The following is a 20087-nucleotide window of genomic DNA, read 5'->3' as shown; positions in this document are numbered from 1 at the left end:
TTCTTTTACAGATTTCACAATAAAGATTAATTTTGTTAATTTTCCATTACATTCTTCATTTTTAATTGTGGACCAAAATGGGAAAAGAACTGCTTTGAACTTAAGGCTGTGGAAGGAGTAGCTGCACTAACTGTGTGTGTGTGTGTGTGTGCGCGCGCTCGCACACATAGAGGGATGCATGTGCGTGCATGTGATGGAGTGTATACAAAGGCATAAGATAGCTCTAGCTTTTTAATCTCTGCAATGAAGCAACCAATATCTAACAGGTAGCTCATGTTTGCTATGAGATGCCACCTCTGACACGTGACTAAAAACCAATTAATGTGTCAACCAACCTGTGTCTTCAGCAAAGAACTAAATGGATTTCGAAATACGGCTACCTCATCCAATCCTGTGGAGTGGTGCTATTGAACTGTCCTCCCCCAATATTTTCCCTCCTTCTTTAACATCTATGTTTGTTTGCTTGTCTTTGCCTGCGTACGTGTATGTAGGGGTTTAGAGTGTGCAGCTTAAGCTAAGCAGAGTTATATGTTGAGAATTCATATTTCAGAGAGTCAGACAGCATGGAAACAGACTTTTCGGTCCAATTTGTCCATGCTGACCAAGTTACCCAAATTAAACTAGTCTCATTAACCTGAGTTTGGCCCATAATGTTCCAAACCTTTTCTATTCATGCACTTATAAAAATGTCTTTCAAATATTGTAACTGTACCTATATCTGCCACTTCCTCTAACAGTTTATTGCATACACAAACCACAGTATAAAAGAAAAATTGCGCCTTACACCCTTCATAAAATTTATCCTCTCACCTTAAAATTAAGCCCCATGGTTTGAACTGCCCCACCCTCAGAAAAAGATCCTTGCTATTGACCTCATCTATTTCATTCTTCTGTAGTTAGAACTGATTTCTTTGCAATACTTATTAGTTTCTTGTTAAGTTCAGAAACCTGATCAATGATTTGTTAACCTGAGTTCATCAGACAAGTAAATAGAAGAGCTTTGAGTGATTTATTAAATCTTTAACTCTTGTGACAACTCCAGGAGCAGTGGAACTGAATACCAGTACACTTTCCCCAAATGGATCTTGCCAACTCTTTAGTTTTAAACTTGCTTCTCCCACAACAAGTTCGTTTCTCTCACAAGAGGAAATTTTCAACATTTACCCTGTCAAGTCTCCTCAGAATCTTACTGGTTTCCTTCAATAACTTAATAAAATATGTATGAAATGGCCATCAAGTATTAATTCTTTTGAACAAAATCTGAATTTCTTACAAATTTCTGCTGGAAGGCAAGATGCCAGGCTATCAGCTAAAACCACAAGTACTGTATCTCCCAGACCCGCATGATCTTACAGGGGGTTGGCCCACACTCCGAGATAATGTGCTGAATCTGACCCTGGTAAAAGTTTATCTGTAGTGCTTCGACTCTTTCAGACATTGGTACAGAGAGGCAGATCAGAAAAATTTACTGAATTCCTTACCTATCTTGAGAATCAAAACTACCTGACAATCTTCAGGATGGCTGCGAACGTAAATCAGTAAATGCTCTCAAGCATAAAAGTTCTCTTAACAAATGGATATGATCCAACAACAAAAACTGAAAGAACTTTTGACACTGGAAATCAGAAACAAAAACAGAAATTGCAGGAAAAGCTCAGCAAGTCTGGCAGCCTCTGTGGAGAGAAATTGTTTTGGGTCCAATTTCTGGCTGTGGAGAAGGGTCATTGAATCTGAAACATTAACTGATTTCTCTCCATAGATGCTGTCAGGCCTGCTGAGCTGATCCAACAATGTGTGTTCTAATAAGCACCATTCTTGACATAATTTCACTATTATTTAATGGTGCAACACCCACCAGGAACAGAGTAATGTCGCATACAGTAATAATTCACATCTGAAAGACAGAAATTCAGGAACATACTGTTTGAAAAGTTTCTTTCAAATGTTAATATATATGAAGTAAATAAATGCTCTTTATTTTAATGTAACCAGAGTCATTAATCACAACAGTAATTCAAAATAATTTATTCACAGTTTTGAACTTCAACATAAGGATACAGTAACCCTGCAGGAAACAAGACGATCATGAGAACAAAACTCCCAGTGTAGATGGCAAGCTAAAAATATAAGAACAAAGTGCTGGAGTCTAACATTTTCCATTCTATTTGCTGTAACAGTTTTCACTAATCTTTCTGTTCAATTCTTCCAAGCATAAAACCTCTCTCATTGTTAAAATGTGTAAAGGAGCAGACAATGCACTAACACTCAGTCTCTTGCTAACCTCTGAAGTCCACAAAGGTTGTTTATAGCAACTTTCCTCCACTATCCTGCAATTAAAGGATCTGCTAAATCGTACTTGCAGAAATAACAGAGCTGAGGGCTTCCTACCAACATGATGTACTAGAAATCACTGCTATCAAATCATCTTCACTGTGTTCTTCACAACACTGCTAATGCTTTCCTAATTGGTTCATCAATTCCTGAAATTGTGATTCATTACTAAAAAGTCAAATTTTGGGTTGGTTTGGCTAGTCTGTCTTCACAAATAGAAAACCATAAAGTTCAGCAATGGTGAGAATGGTCCTGCCACCCCTTCTCCCAAAACAGACTCTGGTTTACATCTTCCATGAACTCCAAGAGATGAGTAACAAAATCATCCTTCATTGATCCAAGATTCAAAAATCATTTTGTCGTATGCACTTTCTTTAATTTCAAGAAGGATTTTAAGATCAAGGAGGAATGTGCACAAGAAAGCCAGGCATTTAGGAACTGCAAGTTTATTTAAACAGCAATTCCTGACCATACACTTTCCACAGTGATACAATCTGTTTGGCACATGGAGCCTGTTGTCCCATAATCTGTAAAATTCAACTTCATGAAGGCTGTTGAGCTAAGCAACATTTCAGCTAAATGACATTCCAATAATTTTATTTGTTTTTAAAAAAATGTAATGCATACTAACAGATCAAGCAACATTATCTATACACCAAGCAAATTATACCAATCTACTTTACTTTTCCAATTTGTGGTTGCAAATTTGTTATCTTGACCAAAGTCATGAGTGAAACTTGTACCTTTATGGTTTAAATTGATGGAATATATCTCGCAAAAGTAAACTCACAAAATGCAACAATCATCTCCAAATGTTGGCATAGTCTTCTTCAAATCCCAACTTCCATTGTTAGATCACTTTCTTGATGAAAATGATACTGCCAGTCGGAATAATATTTGTTCAAAGTCTTTCAATTCAAATAAACAGACAATTTAGTCCCGAGATAATGGTATATAGACATCACATTGAAAGGTAGAATCTCTTGTCAATGCAATTTTCTTTGAATTTTGTTTTTACGATGAAAACACCATATATATATTCTAGCTTTTTCAACAAATTTATGAAAATTATAAACTTGAGAATCTTCATCTTGCCCTGATGAATTGATTGCATTTTGTATGTTTTCCTCCGGAGTTTGAAATTACTTAAACATTGTGATTCAATGTAGTAACCTTCTCAGGCTAAATAAAGATTTTTACTATACAATGATATCATACCACAATCTTGCTAAGTCTTAAAATTTTAGGTTGAACCACAGGCTCACAAATCTAATATACAATTTACATTCTAATTAGACACCAAAGAAAACCATAGTAAAGGGTTTGCTAGCATTAAGTTTAAAGTATGTAAGCTCTGCTCTGGATAGCACTAGCACACCTAGTAATAACACCTTTACAAAGGAACACAATACGGTAGTTATCCAGATTCAGAACCTCACTACTTCACTAACCTCACCTCTGTGTACTGTATTCAAGGGAGCAAAACAACATGAAACTAGACCAGAGAATGTGAATGGTCTCTTAGTTTCGGAATCCTTGATAGAACCATGCCCAATTCATATTTCCATTGATTTTTATTTTCCTGGAATATTTAAATATAAATATATTAGAATGTCTGGGTGAGAAGATTAGTTGTTCACAGGTCAAAACAAGCATTAATTCCAATTATTTTCTGTAAAACTTGAAATTTATCTTCATTACTGTTTTATTTTGCTGTTCCACTTTGATATAGTGGATTGAATCAAATCACCTGATTATAGTTCCAGTCTATTAACCACCTATTTATAAATAAACATTGAGTTTTGTGCTGTAAGTGTAAATATTTGATTAATTGATTTAATATTCTAGCTGTTACCTTCCATGTTCAACCATCTGCCATTTTACCACATATCCAAGACTACAACATTCAATGTAATATTTTAATTGCCCAATCAAGCTATAATCGAATAAACAAAGTCATAAGAAGGTATGTTTTAAATAAAGTTTTCAAAATTAATGATTTTATTATTTGAAATAATTTGTTTGATTCTAAAGCTGTTTTGTTGCGAGATAGAGAAGCAGATGTAAAAGGCTAGCACTGGTTGATTGGTATCGTATCTGAAAATTGTTGAAGAGTCATTTTATATTCCTGAAACGTTTAAATATATACAACTGCCCATAAACCACAGTTGTCAGATTATGGATTATATTACACTGTAGATTTTATATAAATACATACACAGTAAGGTTAGTTTTACTGTAGCTTTGTGCATTGCTCAAGCAGTTGCAACTACTAACAGGGCTGACATTAAATGGCTAATAAACTTGTTTTGTGTTATGTACAACTTTGCTGTTTTGTTGTTGACATATCAGCCACTGAATCTGCACAGTGGGCATTCGAGTTATCAAAAATGCAATTTTAGTCACTTGCTGGAAAACAGCATGTACAGAGCTCAATCACATGGATTCTAACTGCACCGATGCCAAAGTGCCAAGGACTAAATCTGAAGATGATTACCAACACAAACACAACGTACCACAGAAAAGGTACAGTACTTAGAATGTTCAGAAAGAACATAGGTATAGAAAAGAAGGCTTGCCATGCATCAAACAAAAATCTGTATGCGTTCCCGAATGTTCTGACGACAAATAGGGCACGCTTTCAGGGCAACACTGCATTCTAGACAGGAACCATGGCCACACTGGAACACCAGTTTAATCTGGTTGTCAATGCATATAGGGCACGTTATCCTTTCCTCCATCTGTCTGTATCGAGACTGGAGCTGTTCCAACAGTTTTCTCTGGTCTGGAGGTTCAGCATTGGAGCTGCTTTCAACTTCTGTATTATCTGCCAGACGAAAACATTCCGTCAGTCTGTTGTTAATATGTGTACTAGCAGCTCTAGAGTGTCAATAATAAGATTTGCACAAATGGAATTGAATATGGTGAATTTTGAAAATGACTTGTCAGAGCCAGTAACTCAGTCTTTAATACAGACAAAAGTACAAGTTATGTGTTCCATCCAGCTCTGTTTCATAGGCCCATCTGCATGAATCTACGTCGAAAATATCTGCCAGATTGAATAATTGGCTGGTAATAGAAATTACTCCTTAGATCTGGACGTACTGGATTTAAATAATATTTGATTAATGTCTTATGACTAAAACTGCATACTTTTAAATAGCTTTAAATAGAAACAAAATCCAAATAGCTGTCCATTGAATCAAAAAGATGCTATAACGTCAAAAGCCATTTTAATACTTATTTATAGAAATGTTTAGAATTAGGGCAAGGATTCACCTTACTGTGGAACATCAGTATCAACAAATCTCTTACTATAATTATTTGTTCCATGTTCTAACAGTAGATTCTGTCTTCCTGATCCTCTCTATAACAAGACCAGACCTGAAAGTTAGAGCTTGGCACAGCTGAAAGATTCCAATTGCCTGAATTGGAAGGTTGCGGGTTCAAGTCCCACTTCTGACTTTAAGCATGGGAAATCAAACAAAAATTATGTGCCAAACTGCTCTATTAGTGCTGTGGCCAGCCCTTTCTGCCATACATGGATGTACTAAAGACACCAGGGGATGAATTTTCTTGATGGAGGTAGGAATCAAGAGGTGGATTCAAATCTGGCTTGTGAACCTGCCCTGGATGCAAAACAGGAAGCACCTACTTTATGACTGTACTGGGGAGTTAACAGTCTAACAGACAGGTCTGTGGGTCCGAAGAGCCAGCAAAGACACTGGAACAGAGGTAGATCAGTCAAACAGCAGATCTTACTTTCACTTGCTCAGGCAACTGGTCTGGAAGAAAAGTTGGCAATATTGAAATCTCCACATTTCAGAATACAGCTGGGTCAAGAGAGCAGTTTGGGGGATTGGAGGGGGGGGGGGGGGGGGGGAAGAGGCGGTTGACTGGTAATTTATTTAAAATGGTCACATTTTTTACATAGTGGTGCAAGACTCCTCTTCATGTTCAGCCTCTGCAGTGCCATTTCAAATTGCAGCTTTTCAGCTGACCCTGAAGCCACCTTCACTCACTCGGATTGGTGCCCGACAGCTGCTCGAGTCTTGGTAAAATCTTGCTAAAAGATTTTTTTAAAAAACTTATAAAGTGGCTTCTTCATGAGCCCTAATGGTGTTAATTACCTAAGGAAGGTTTTTAGTTTATGATTCATGCAAGGGATGTGAGCTATATTGGCCAAGCCAGCATTTATTGCCCATCCCTAACTGCCCAGAAGGCAGTAAAGAGTCAACCACACCGCTGTGAATTTGGAGGCCAGACCAGTTAAAGATGGAGGTTTACCTTCCCAAAAGGAAATTAGTGAATCAGATTTTTTTTATAGCAATCAACAGCTGTCACATGGTTGCCATTAGAATAGCTTTTTGGATTTCTTATTGAATTCAATTTTCATCATTTGTCATTTTGCGACTCAAACCCTTGGCCCCAGAATATTGGAGTGTTGGATTACTAGATTAATGACATTAACACTATGCCACTGTCTCCCATCTCTGGTCTCATGTCACAGCAGCTGAATATATCTCATCTCACCTCACTATTGAAAGGAGAGCAAAGAATTCTCCCAATGCCTCAACAAACATTCTTCCTTCCAACCAACACCACATCAAAATCAGATTACATTGAAGTACTGCTATGTGGACAGCAATGACCCTAGTTTTGGATAAGTATTGCAGTGAAGCGAATAGTGCCCATTACAGTCCAACAGTAAATTGAACAGCAAGTTCTGGAGTCTGCGTATGGGTGGTTAAATGACAGAATCAGAAAGGTCTGATTTGTCTTGCTCATTAGCAAGGAAATAAATCACAATGAAGTTGGGATGTTGTGGGTTATTTATCCACTACATATTCATTAAACAGGCCAGAAAATGTTATGGCCGGACTGCTCATATTGAAGTCAATGCCCAAGTACTTTGGAGAAGTCTTAATTACTCCTAAATAATCTCTCTGGCACTTAATGTATGAAGTCTGATTTTTTTCAGATTTAATTTAGGTTTTCAACAATAATTGAAAATACAAATAAAACACTTCTGTCCATTTGATTTCTCTTCTTTTACCAATACTTTACCAGTTTCTCTCATTTTCTGTTGATGATTTTACATTGAATTAACTTTTCTTACTTTTATTTCCGGATTTAGACTCAATTAGGAGTCTTCAATCTGTTGAAGAAACAGGCTACTGCATGTCCTGCACACACAAGTCCCAGATCCTCTATTGGTTTCTCCAAAACAGATCAGACTCCTGATCGCTCCAGATTGCTGCACAATGTCTCTGTGGGCGCTGGTGAATGATAAAGAATGGATTGTGCCATTGTGAAACAGCATTAGATATAGTCCAAGAACTTCCCTCAGGAAGCTCAGACTGTTTCTGTCTTTGGGTGTCAAACTTTAAAATTCTCTCTTTCTCCTCCTCAATCTTACTCTTTTACTTACTCTCATGGGAACAGTTTGCCTTCCCACTTATCCTATTAGTTTCTCAATTACCTTGTGTTCTCTTCTACTCTTTTCACATAGGGGATGTCGTGAACTACTGGCCTCGTTCTTTCACCTAGGCTTCCATTTTTAGGAAAACACACTGAAATCACAAGCATGTGTTATCATTTTGATCTGATACAATCCCTAAAACAATCTTCAAGCTGATTAGAAAGATAAAAGATCTTCGCCATAAATAAGTAGGGAATATTCAATTCGCATGACATTGCCACTTCTGGTTTCTAAGAAAAATTACATTCCAATTCATTGATTGGGAATAATATAGTCAATGTAAGAGCAGGTGATATTTCTACTGGTTACAATTTCTAAAATAAATTTGTACAAACTTGGTAAAAAACACTGTCTCTTAAGATTCAAAAAACCCAGATATTTACTGAAAAAAATAAAGCCACAAGATACACGGTTTAATTCAAAATAATTTTACTATTCCAAAATCAAAGTGCATGAAACCTAATAAATACTCTATCGTAAACAGCTAAATACATTAAAAAGTACAACAAATGCAGTCACAATCTCAAATTCCTTAAATTTACTTTCCCTCTACCACCATTTGACTTGCAGTCCAACACTTGAGTCAGATAATTATCAAAAATTGAAAGATGAAGCACTTGGTCTGAATGCTGCATTGAAGATTCAGAGAAAGGTCGAGATTTTAAGGGCCACGTTTTCCTAACAAATCTCTCCCAATCACCCCATGGTTGAAAACTCCCCACTCAATGTAAATTTCTCTAGCATCTTAAGTAGAGCTACCTCTGTCAGAACTCTCTTGGTTCTAATGTATTTTAACTTCGGAGCTTTGCATCTAAAACTCACCCTTAACAGTATGGTACCAGAAATTTGACTCACTGTTGGCCAAATCTATTCGTTAACGAATTTTAACCTTTTTAGCCAACATCCAAGATTCCAACTGTGAATGAAGGTGTCTCCTTCACTCCAGCCCATGCTGAACTAAAACTGAATTGCTTGAATACATAATCATAAGAACAAACTTATTCACCCTATGATTAACTTGTTGACCGTTCTTTTGTTTAACTCTGTGCCAATTCAGTCACATGATAATTGACAGAGTGCCAGATGATTTACCGAAAAATTCTTTACATAGAAACCTGGATTTTGAAGGGACCATCAGCTCAATGTCGAGTTGATTTCTTTCTTCCAAAAGAACACGAGCCTTCAAACTTACCCAAATGGCTTTGTTGTCACTTCTGAAGAACAAATTGTAATAAACATCCCAAGAAGCTTCACTGGAGCATTATAAAACAAATTTATCATAATCGCATGAAGTTGTTAGAGGCTGAAGACTTCCTCAATGAGGTAGTATTAAGGAGCAACTAAAGACAGAGAAAGGTAGAGGGTTGGGAGAGTACTGAAGAGTTCCGTCCCTTGGTTGAGGAAAGCACAGACAGCGCTGATGGATTATAAAATTGGAATACTTAAGGGGCCAGAATGGAGCATTGTGGCGTGACTGATTTAGATTATATAGAGAGGAGGACAAAACCATGAGGATGTGAACAAGAATGAGAATTTTAAAAATCAACTGTGTGAGACACAGTAGATCAGCAAGCTCGGGGATAACTGGTGAACAAAAATTGGAATAAGAATTTGGGTAGGAGAGTTTTGGATGATCTCATGTCTGTGGAGGGGAGAATGTGAGGGGACAGCAAGTTGTGCAGTACAGTAGTTAAAGCTGGGCATAACAGAAGTACAGGTGAGACTTTCAGCATCACGTGAGCTGAGGCATGGTGGTGTTGGGTGATGTGATCTTAATGATGATACACATTAAATTGAAAGTGCATCTTTAGGTTTAGTGGGTTTTTTTGGTTTATTCACGGGATGTGGGTGCTGGCTAAGTCAGCATTTATTGTCCATCTCTCATTGCCCAGAAGCCAGTTTAAGAGTCAACCACATTGCTATGGATCTGGAGTCACATGCAGGCCAGACTAAGGGCAATTATATCATCTTCTAAAGGACACTGCTCAACCAAGTGTGATACAAAGGGCACAAACAATCTCGTTCAGCCTTTAGTAGTCACCAAGAGGGCTTTAGATGGTGGTTTGCAGTGGGGACTGAAGGTACTTGGTTTGGTTGACAGAAAGTACCATGCATCCAGCAGTGAATATTAGACAAATCAGTATGACAGTTAGCGGCAGTGGAGGGGCAGAGAGGGGAAGTGGTGAAATAGACACATTTGCTGAGGGGCAGCAGGTAGATAATTAGGAGAATAGGCCAATTGTATCATTCAACATCCAGATTTAAAGAAAGAAAATGTTAAAAAGGTCCACTCTGCCATACTGCTAATGAATTGATTTCCTCACACCAATAACTGCTGCTAGTATATGAAGTGTTCAGAGAACAATGTCATCTAACACCATTACTTTGCTTTATCTTGCTTTTAAACGCAGCATGTGTTACACAAGGATACTTGCTTGTGAAGGAAACCTTTAGTTCAGTTACAGCTTTTCTGATAACTGATACGTTCTCCTTCACCCTTGAAAGCACTCACAACAAGGAAGAACTGAGAAGTTAATTTGTTACTGTAGTTAACAAATTTTAAAAGGAGTTGATTGTTTGAATGCTTAGGTCTGATTAAATCAAAGCTCTACCAACAATAAACTTGGACAAATACTAATTTGGATAAATTAATCATTTCATAATGATGGAAATGAGACCAATACAATGAAAAAGTACTTTGATGACAGCTGTTGATAGCTAATTTTATCTGAAGAAAAGGTTTTCCTTCTTGCATTAAGAACCATCCCTACACTGTGCCGAACTCTCAAACTTGGAACATATCCATTTTAATCTCTGCTTTGACTGAGTCTCAAGCACACCTGCTGTCATTAGGGGAGGTTAGTTTGCCTGGAGATGGATTCCTACACAGCAATGACGTGCTATTTTAGACAAAACACCAGTCATATTCCTCAGACACCCCCAACCTGCTAGCTATTACCAATGGAGAACTCCATCACAAAATCCATTCATCGTGTAAAACATATACCATAATGTCATCCATTTGAATATAAAACCTGCAAATCACCGAGCTGGTGGTGTTATTTAGAGTAATAAGTATTCCTGGTCATCGGAACAGAATTCACCTAAGTTATTACAATTATGTTGCTACTCAAGAAGAAACACTTTATTCTCCCTGTCGTGACAAATAATATTTCAATAATGAATGACGTAAATACATTACCATGTCTAATTTTCTTTGTAATAGACACTTGGCATTTGATACATTTCTTCATTCTTACAGAACACTCTGTGAATGAAAGAAGAAATGTCAGAAATCAGCACCTGCAACACATCTACCATTTCATTTAAAATTTCTTGCCACACAGTGAATATAGTGAGTTTATTAGAGATTAGCATGCTCTGTGCACTTGAAGAGTTTCACAAAAATACCTTGAATTCATTAAACCAGATGAGTTAATGATTTTTAGTTGATTTTGTACTTTCCAACATGACTATCTAGTTAGTTAGCTGGGTGCGATAATGGTTGGTCATCGAGTTCCATTGTTTTGCGGGTGTAGCCAGTGGCAAACACATTCTCTTTTCTCTCTGAACAGAGCAGTTTGCACATTTTGAGTAACTAGCATTATTTATTTGGGGATTGTACTGATGCATATGCAATTACTTGCTTAGGCATCATCAGTATTTGAGAGTGAATCATCTAACATACCATGAAAACCAGACAATAAATGATTAATTTACCAGTCACCAATATACATCATCCCGAGAACATAGTCTTCGAAATCAAAGGTTGTACTTTCCTTCGCTAAACTGCCTGAATTTAAAACTGGGAGATAGACTGAAGAAAATTTAGGTTGGAATAAATACTGCTGTCACGCCACCCTGCCCCGGTTTTACTCTCCTGTCTTAGCTATAAAGCTTGTGAAATCCTCATTACTGTTTTGCTTCATGCAGTGGCAACATGAATAAAGAGTCTAGTGAGCCACCACTGACACTATCGATCCCAAACAGCACCAAGACAGGGAGTGGCGGTGGGCTTGAGGGTGGTGGAAGATGCTCTGCTGACGTCCTTTTTGGAAGGAGCCAACCCAAGTACTCGGGCATGATCTCTTTTCGCTAGAGCTCAAAACTGTATACATCTTGTACCTCAGCACTACGCCTTTGATGGTGGGGATGCTGGACGCAGCCCATTTTGCAGAGAATGGTGATACTTATTAAAAAGGCAGACTTTGGGGAAAAAAAAACAGAACAAATTAAACACTGCTTTCTCAAATGAAGTATACTCCTTAAAACATCATAGACTGTGACATGGTGATTTCATTCAGAGACATTCTCTTCCGTCTCCACTGCTTCTTTTGCCAGCCTCCTTGAATTTATGCCGTCTGCTTCTTGATCCTTCCAACGATGTACTCTCCACACTACATGCTTTTAAACACGTGTTTCCTCTCAACCTTCTCTTCTCCATGCAGTACCCTTCCAAATTCTCGAATAGCTGAAGTTCTTCACTCCCAGAAACATTCTCAAGTGTTTCTGCACCTTCTCTCAGGCCTTCACATCCTCCCTAAACTGCGATGTCCAGAACTAGACACTGCGATGTCCAGAACTAGACAGTATTCTAGTTGAGATTGGACTCGTGTTTTATCTAGTTTAAATACTTTTGTATTCTGTGCACATATTCATAAAGCCCAGGATGCTGAATGCTTTATTAGCCGTTCTCTCAATCTGACCTGCCACCTTCAATGGGTTACACACACATACACACTTTGTTCCTGCATCCTCTTTAGCATTGCACCTTTACTTTGTATCGTCTCTTTATGTTGTCTCCCCATGTTCTTCTTACCAAAATGAAACATTCCACACTTCTCTGCAAAGTTTATCTGCCAATCATTCCACCAACCTGTCTAGGCCCTTATAGAATTCTACACTCTCAATATACAATACTTCCAATTTTCATGTGATCCACAAATCTCGAAACTGTGCCTTAGTGCACCTTAGTAAGGTCATGATATACATTAGGAAGAGCAGAGGTCATAACACCAAGCCCTGGAGAATTCCACTATAACCCTACCTCCTGTTTGAAAAGCCACTGTTCACCATGAGAATTAGAGAAAGCCTACAGTGTGGAAGCATGACCCCTCTGAACAGCACCCCACCCAGATCCATCCCTTGACCCTATAACCCTGCATTTCCCATGGATAACCCACCTAGCCTGCACATCCCTAGACCCTAAGGGCTATTTAGCATGTCCAATCCACCTAATCTGCACATCTTCGGACTGTGGGAGGAAACTAGTGCACCTGGACAAAAGCATGCCCCAGGCAGATACATGGAGAATGTCTGTGTGGAGTCTGCACAGTTGCCAGAGGATGGAATTGAACCCATGTCCCTGATGCTGAGAGGCAGCAGTGCTTACCACTGAGCCACTGCGCTGACTACTATTTGATTCTCATCGCTCAGCCAATTTCAAATCCATGCTGCTGCTGTCCCTTTCGTTTCATGGGGAGGTCTAACTTTGTTCAAGTCTATTGTAGAGCACATAACCAAGTACCTTTTGGATGCTCATGCACACCACATCAACAAAGTGTTTAGCAAACTGAGACAAGTTAGACCTATTATGGTTAAAATTCCATCCACCCACTATGCCAAACTCAAAGCTAAATGATTAGTTCCATCAGGACAGCTGGAACTGACAACCGGAAACGACAGATTCAAACCACTACAAATGCCAGAGGAAAGATCACAGAAGCGCTTCACAGGAGGCTCCCAAGCACTGAGGATGTCACTTAGACAGGGGACAAAACGTCTGCAACACAAATTCCCAGCTCGGCGAACAGAACCATAACAACGAGCACCCGAGCTACAAATCTTCTCACAAATTTTAAATAAAGATCCAATTTACTATAATAATGTTATTTGTGAGCAACAATACATCTAAAATATACTTATTTGTTTGTTGTTCACGATCAGAGATTGCAAAGTATACCTTCACAGACGACAGAGTGTTGACAGGGGGAAAACTGAACCAGTAGGGACAGCTCAGAACACACTAGACACTCAGCTGGGCCCGCCGATGCTGGCAGTAAAAGATTTGTCATAGTATTTGGAGTTGTGTGGACTCGCCGCAGAACTGTTGTCCCTGCTGATTGCAGCTGTGATCCCCTGGAATAAAAAGCAACAGAAAGGATTAAAAGGACTTTTCTTTCAGAAAAAGTTTAAACAAAATCCCTCACTCCTGCCAATTCTCCCTTGTGGTCATGAGATGGCTGTTGGCAGGGCATAATCACCTTTGGATGGATGCAGCCATCCACCCAATGTCTTCAAGATGGTCATGAAAGTAACACTGATATCAGCCATAAGACAATACAAGCATGCTCATCACTTTGGATTATTCCACCTGGTGGCATGGCGCACAATCAGCTGATTTGAAAGTTCAGCTACTGTGGGGTTCAATCTTTGACAACAGCGGAGTTGGAGAGTCAGGCAAGTAAGGATCAATGCTTTACAAATCACAACATACAACAGAAGGTGTGTTATGTAATACTCTTTATATTAAAAAAACTACATAAACATACATTTGGCCGGTCACACTTCACACATCATTGAACAAAACTCCATGTTACATTTATGAACTAAAAATAGAACAAACATAAATGTGGCAATTGGAATCTACAGGAGAAACTCCACAAACTCAATGATCAAGAACTAAAATGTCTGTCTCTGAATTGATTTTCTTAAAAACAAAGCGAAAATGCTGAATCAATTAAAACATTTTGTTTCATTCGATATCGTGGCTTGAAGGAAAAACTTTCCTTCACGGGAAGATTTATTCGGAGTATTGGATGGCACAGTAGCCCTGTCCGTAAAACAAAACACTGCATCACCTAATTTACTGTGAGCAGTGGCATAGGAGATTTGCTTGTAATTATATAACTAATGATATAACAAGGAATGGTTTAGGTTTTCTCGTTGTAACAGTGAGGGGAATCCTTTACTCTAACTGGGTTACTGTCAGCGTTACAATCAGAAAAGGTAGACCAGTTTGGTTGGAGTGCATTTCCTGCCCAACCCACTTCTAAGCGTCATACTTAGGTTTCTGTGCTACACTTTGAAGTTTAAGAAACAAAATAACTCTTTCGGAACACAAAACAGCAAAGGTAGGATGTCTGTAATCTCATACATTGTATGAACTCACCCAGTGCTTACTTAATGGCAAGTAGACTTTGTAGCCTCAATGGAACACCCATTCTAGGAGAATAATAAGACTTTATGTGGTATAATGTTTCTATCTTCTAAAACAGTGCATCCTCTGACTTATGATAAGCACCGTGACATTTTTAAACAAAAGTACACACACAATTAGGCTGTCATTAATATTTACTGATAAGTTTTGTAAAGGCTGATCCTGGAATTTGAAGGCATTCTCAAATCTATTCTCCAGAAGTGTCGGACAATAGCAGAGCATTGCAATGCTTCCCACTTATTTATACTGCAATGGGTGAAGAAACAGGTGACGGGGTGGAGATTCCAATGGGATAAATTCTAATAAACCAGCTTAAAATACTATCGCAGGTTTAATTAAACCCTGTATTCTGTGTTATCTAGTTATCAGTCGCTGACAAATCATGTAGTCAATAGTGTTTGATGGTAAAATGAACACAATTTGTTTAATTTGCTAACTGGGAAGCTGCTACCTCAAACACATTAGTCAACATATTTCAGATTAAAAGAAAGCACAGATAAAAAATAGTGTAACAACAACTGGATAATTCCCAGATCATTACAAAAATGTATTATGAATAAAACCATTATATTTTCAAGTTGGATACCAAGTTTGTATTTTTTATTAGCTACTAATAGTATTGTCTTAAATTTGCATATAGTTCAAAGCTACTGGGCGCTATGTCTGTTTCTGAAATGACCCTAAACTATGAACGTTGACAGTTATTTAACAACAGAGCCATCACAGGTAACCATCCCAGCCCAAGTCAGTGCCATTGGTAGAGGAGGTGATAACACTACCGATCATGATAAAGCAAGGAACAAATGTATACAAGGCCAGTTCACGTGTGGTTTAAGGAACTGTGCTACGGTTGCTAATAGCTAGCTCAAATTGACATCCTAAGGTTGGACATCTGCCCACCTTTCTCTTTCTCAATACTCTATCTTTGCTCTCATGGTGTGTAATGAGAAGAAGGGTCACTAGCCTCAAAATGTTAACTCACTCTCTCTCTCTCTCTCTCTGCACAGATGGTGCCAAACTAGAGTTTCTGCAGCAACTTATTTTTTTTTTCAGATCTCCAACATCCGCAGTTCTTCCTTTTACTTTTGAGAGAATTTAATGTCTGTGTTAAGGATACAGTGTAATCAAGACTAAGATAACCAAGAGAAGAGTAAATGACATAATTAGAAGATATTGCTATTTTACCTGAATTTCTCAGCAAAACTCTTGACCATCTGTATAATCCTGCCATTTGTGACCAGATTGAGTGGTGTTTTGCCCTTGTAGTTAGTGTAGTTAATATCCGCACCATCCTGGGCCAGGAAACAGGCAATGGCAGCACCTACACTAAGGTCTGTAGATCCCAGTAACCCAGAAGCCTGCAACTAAGTAGCAAAGGAACAAAGCTTAAGATGAAAGTTTTAACAAAAAAAACCAATGCAGATTTTGCATTCAAAACAAATGAGATACTAAACAGTTATTTATGTCACTTCATGCAAGAGGCAGGTACTTAGTTAAATGTCAATATCAAGGCTGTTGTCAAATCCTGAGGAATAGCATGAATGGAGCAGCTACACCATTCAGTACAGCAGTGGCTGACCTCCTACTTCAACTCCATTTTCCCACCTGTGCCTCATATCCCTCGATTCCGAGAGACGAAACATCTGTCTATCCTTGCCTTCAGGAAGTCAAACATTGAGCATTCACAATTAATTGGATAGATAATTACAAAGATTCTTATCCCTTGGAGTGAATAAATTTCTCATCTCAATCCTAAGTGATTTGCACCTTGTCATGAGCTTATGTTTGTAATTCTTAAGCCAGAGGAAACAAACAGTCTCTCAATATGGCTTCCCTTCGCAACTTTGTATGCTTCAATAAGATTGCCTCTCACTTCTCTATACTGCAGGGATTGTTGCTCCAATTTACTCAGTCTGTCATCACAGGACAGGCCTCTCAATACAGAAATCAATATGGTGAATATTTGTTGCATTGCCTCCAATACATATATATTCTGCATTAAATATGGAGACCAGTTATGCACACAGTACTCCAGTTGTGGAATCAAAGCCCTGTACAAGCATACCAAAACATCCTCATTCTTGTATACCAGTTATTTGTAATAAAGGCTAACATGGTGTTTGGTATCCATATTGCTTGCTGAAGCTGCAGGCTAACTTTCTACATTTCTTATCTATGTTAAGCCAAGACCCTCTGTACATCAACATTTATGAGTTGCAGGTCTTAAAAGATTTTGTAATTTTACTACTGAAGTGAATAACCTCTCACTTTCCCATGTAATACTCTCATTGGTTACCCTTGTTGCTAACGCACTCTGTCTGTATCTCTTCACAACCGTTGTGTCCTCCTCTCAGCCTGCATCTTCCCCACCCCCACCTTTGTATCTTAAATAAATTCAGTTACATTAGCTTTAACAATTTGACATATCATTTTTCTGCCTCACCCACCGAAATGCATTGAATGTTATTTGGTTGATTTACTCAGAGGGCCTTCATACTTTTAATAATTGTTCAATTACTACCTCTGTACTTAAATTTAAATATGAAGCCTTATTCCTTGGACATTAATTATAGTTAAGATTTCAAAGATTTAAACACAGAAGTTATTAAAATTAACAGTTCATTTTGTGATTTCTTAATTCAATCTTTCTTTCGCATAATCATAATGGATTCACCCTCATATTTGGTCTGTACTGTTTATTCCTCAAACTTTAAATCTCATTGCTTAAGGAACGATCCTGCTGATTGCCGTTTCACTCAGGGCTCAGATATTTTGTTTTGCTCGCTGGTCAACTCACATGGTCAGAAATTTACAGGAGGAACATTTCTAAGTGGATGACTGTTGGATAAATCACACTAATAGAGTCAGAGATGTACAGCATGGAAACTGACCATTCAGTCCAACTTGCCCATGCCAACTAGATATCCCAACCCAATTTAGTCCCACCTGCCAGCACCTGGCCCATAGCCCTCCAAACCCTTCCTTTTAAATGTTGCAATTGTACTAGCCTCCACCCTTTCTTCTGGCAGATCATTCCATACACTAATGGCACATAAAATGCAAGCAATGAGCTATGCATGTTGAAGCTCACTACAAAATATCCAATATTAATTTTAGTAGTAGAAATAGTAGGTCTTTTACATCTTATTTCACTGTATCATAGTATTACATGCTATTAAACACAGAAGACAATGACACTATAAAAACCTGTTTAGAAGCTCTCTTCTCCTTTCCTATGAAAGGAAATGTGCACTTTTGAAAGCAAGTTAAACTTGAATTGCAATGCTGTAAAGTGAGGGTAGAATCTTCATGGCTTTTCAGGACGAGTTATACAATCTCTTTTTCATAGTAGCCCAAACAGGAAAAAAATAAGTTTAACATTCATAAGGCAAATCTCAAATATTTTGTGTTACTACATACACCAAGACGTAATGAGCATTTTAAAATATGAACATTTCTTTTATAGGCACTTGTACAAGATCTCCTACATGGACTGTCTTAAACCTACATTTGCATGAAGTGAACTGCTTTCGCCTTCCCGTGGTAGCATGGTGGTTGCCAGCTGCTGACGACAGAGTGCCACATGCATAGCAGTATCACCATCTTCATCCTCCGCGTTCACATCACAGCCTTCAGTAACCAAGAGCTGGACCATGTCAGTATGACCTTGAGTAACTGCAAGTTGCAAAGGTGTCTGGTTTCGATTATTCCGAACATTAATCTCACAGCGACCCTGTGGAGAGGAAAATACAATGTAGACTATTGCAATTATGCAATCATGATCAATCTATAAATTATGCATCAATGTCTCTCATTCCTATGTTGTAATTTGCAACCAGCCCAAACCTGACAGGATAAAGATATCGGCATCCTGTTCTGTCCAGAGATGACTGTAAAGCCTCATTTCACATGCTGATAGGCAAAGATGAAGACCCAAGCAGACTATTTCTCTTGGGACCAAGGGGAAAAAATTACAGGATTGAGTTAAAATTAACTAAGTCTAAGGAATGAACAGAGGCCAGAAAATAAACACACCATTGCTGGAAAAATGCACATTTTATCAAAGCTTCAACTCATCAGGTCAATTTGCAAGAAATATCAATTCAAGCAGAAAACCAATATTTATACCATATGTGAAGTACACGCTAATTCATTAGCGAATGGAAGCATTGCCATGGAGAACGCATTGTCAATGCTGAGTGATAGTTAAGTGCCAGAATTTGTTTTATTTTAAACCAGGCAGGTTAACTCTGATTGTTCAAGGCTTTACCCTGAGAACTGACCCAGCAAATGGCTGTTACTTATTCTGTTGAGTTGAAACACACAGACACAGTGAGAGTCCATGTTCCTCTGTCTGCAAAGAACATAAACATAATTGAGAAGCAGACCGTGGATGTCAGGAGTTCATTGTGAACAGACTGGAAAAAGCAGCAGAAAGCAGAATGAGAAAAATGGAGAGTTCCACACCTTTTAGATTCTGAGCAAAAATGACTGATTAAACAGCAGCTTTGTGTCTCAAACAGTGAGGATGCAAGGCAAGGGAAATGCTCAAGTGGGGAGAGAGTTTAAATAAAATGTACGTCCGTAAATGCAATGGTTGTATGGTAAAATGAAGTATCAAAAGACAAGAACTGTGATGCTGATGAAAGTTGAACACTGCATGTGTCAAACCTTTTTATATAATACCCTGCCAAGAAGAGTGAGGGGTATTAGAATGACCCACAAGTTAGCTCTAAAGAGATTGAAAGCGCAAAACAACAAGGACCACCAAACCTGGGTGTCCTAATCCACTCTATTTGGGTTTCAAACTCCACAGTCAAGTACAACTTGTACACTTCAGCTACTGCACCAGAAGAATGATGAAGGCTGTGCGGTTGTCATCGTCACTGGCTGTCCCTGGATTCAAAGATGGCACTTTCTCAGGGTCTTCATGAACCTGAACAGGCTGATTGTTAACCTGCAGATCTTTGGGTACATAGGGCAGAATGTCCCACCAGGCAGGGAGATCTGGAATGCAGAATTTGCTTCCTTTTCCTTCCTTCTCGGCTACCGCTC

At 38.4% G+C, this 20087-nt stretch overlaps 1 protein-coding gene across 9 annotated transcripts in view; it reads right to left on the bottom strand.

The window, feature by feature from the left end:
• Positions 1 to 2005: 2005 nt before the first annotated feature.
• The window catches only part of mib2 (MIB E3 ubiquitin protein ligase 2), a 212291-nt gene continuing 194209 nt past the window's right edge, over positions 2006 to 20087 (bottom strand). For 7 of the 9 annotated variants that reach the window (XM_043676262.1, XM_043676263.1, XM_043676266.1 and 4 more), the window contains 5 exons: positions 18541 to 18765; positions 16218 to 16396; positions 13776 to 13951; positions 11016 to 11081; positions 2006 to 5158 (listed from right to left, as the gene is read on the bottom strand). In XM_043676262.1, the coding sequence (XP_043532197.1) occupies positions 4917 to 5158; positions 11016 to 11081; positions 13776 to 13951; positions 16218 to 16396; positions 18541 to 18765 (888 nt within the window). In that variant the 3' untranslated portion in view covers positions 2006 to 4916. The other 2 variants (XM_043676267.1, XM_043676270.1) reach the window with 2 other exon arrangements.

Source organism: Chiloscyllium plagiosum, chromosome 34 (genome assembly GCF_004010195.1).
Source record: "Chiloscyllium plagiosum isolate BGI_BamShark_2017 chromosome 34, ASM401019v2, whole genome shotgun sequence".
Classification (NCBI taxonomy): Eukaryota; Metazoa; Chordata; class Chondrichthyes; order Orectolobiformes; family Hemiscylliidae; genus Chiloscyllium; species Chiloscyllium plagiosum.
The sequence above is the reverse complement of the archived record's forward strand: the minus strand, read 5'-3'. Positions and strand labels throughout refer to the sequence as shown.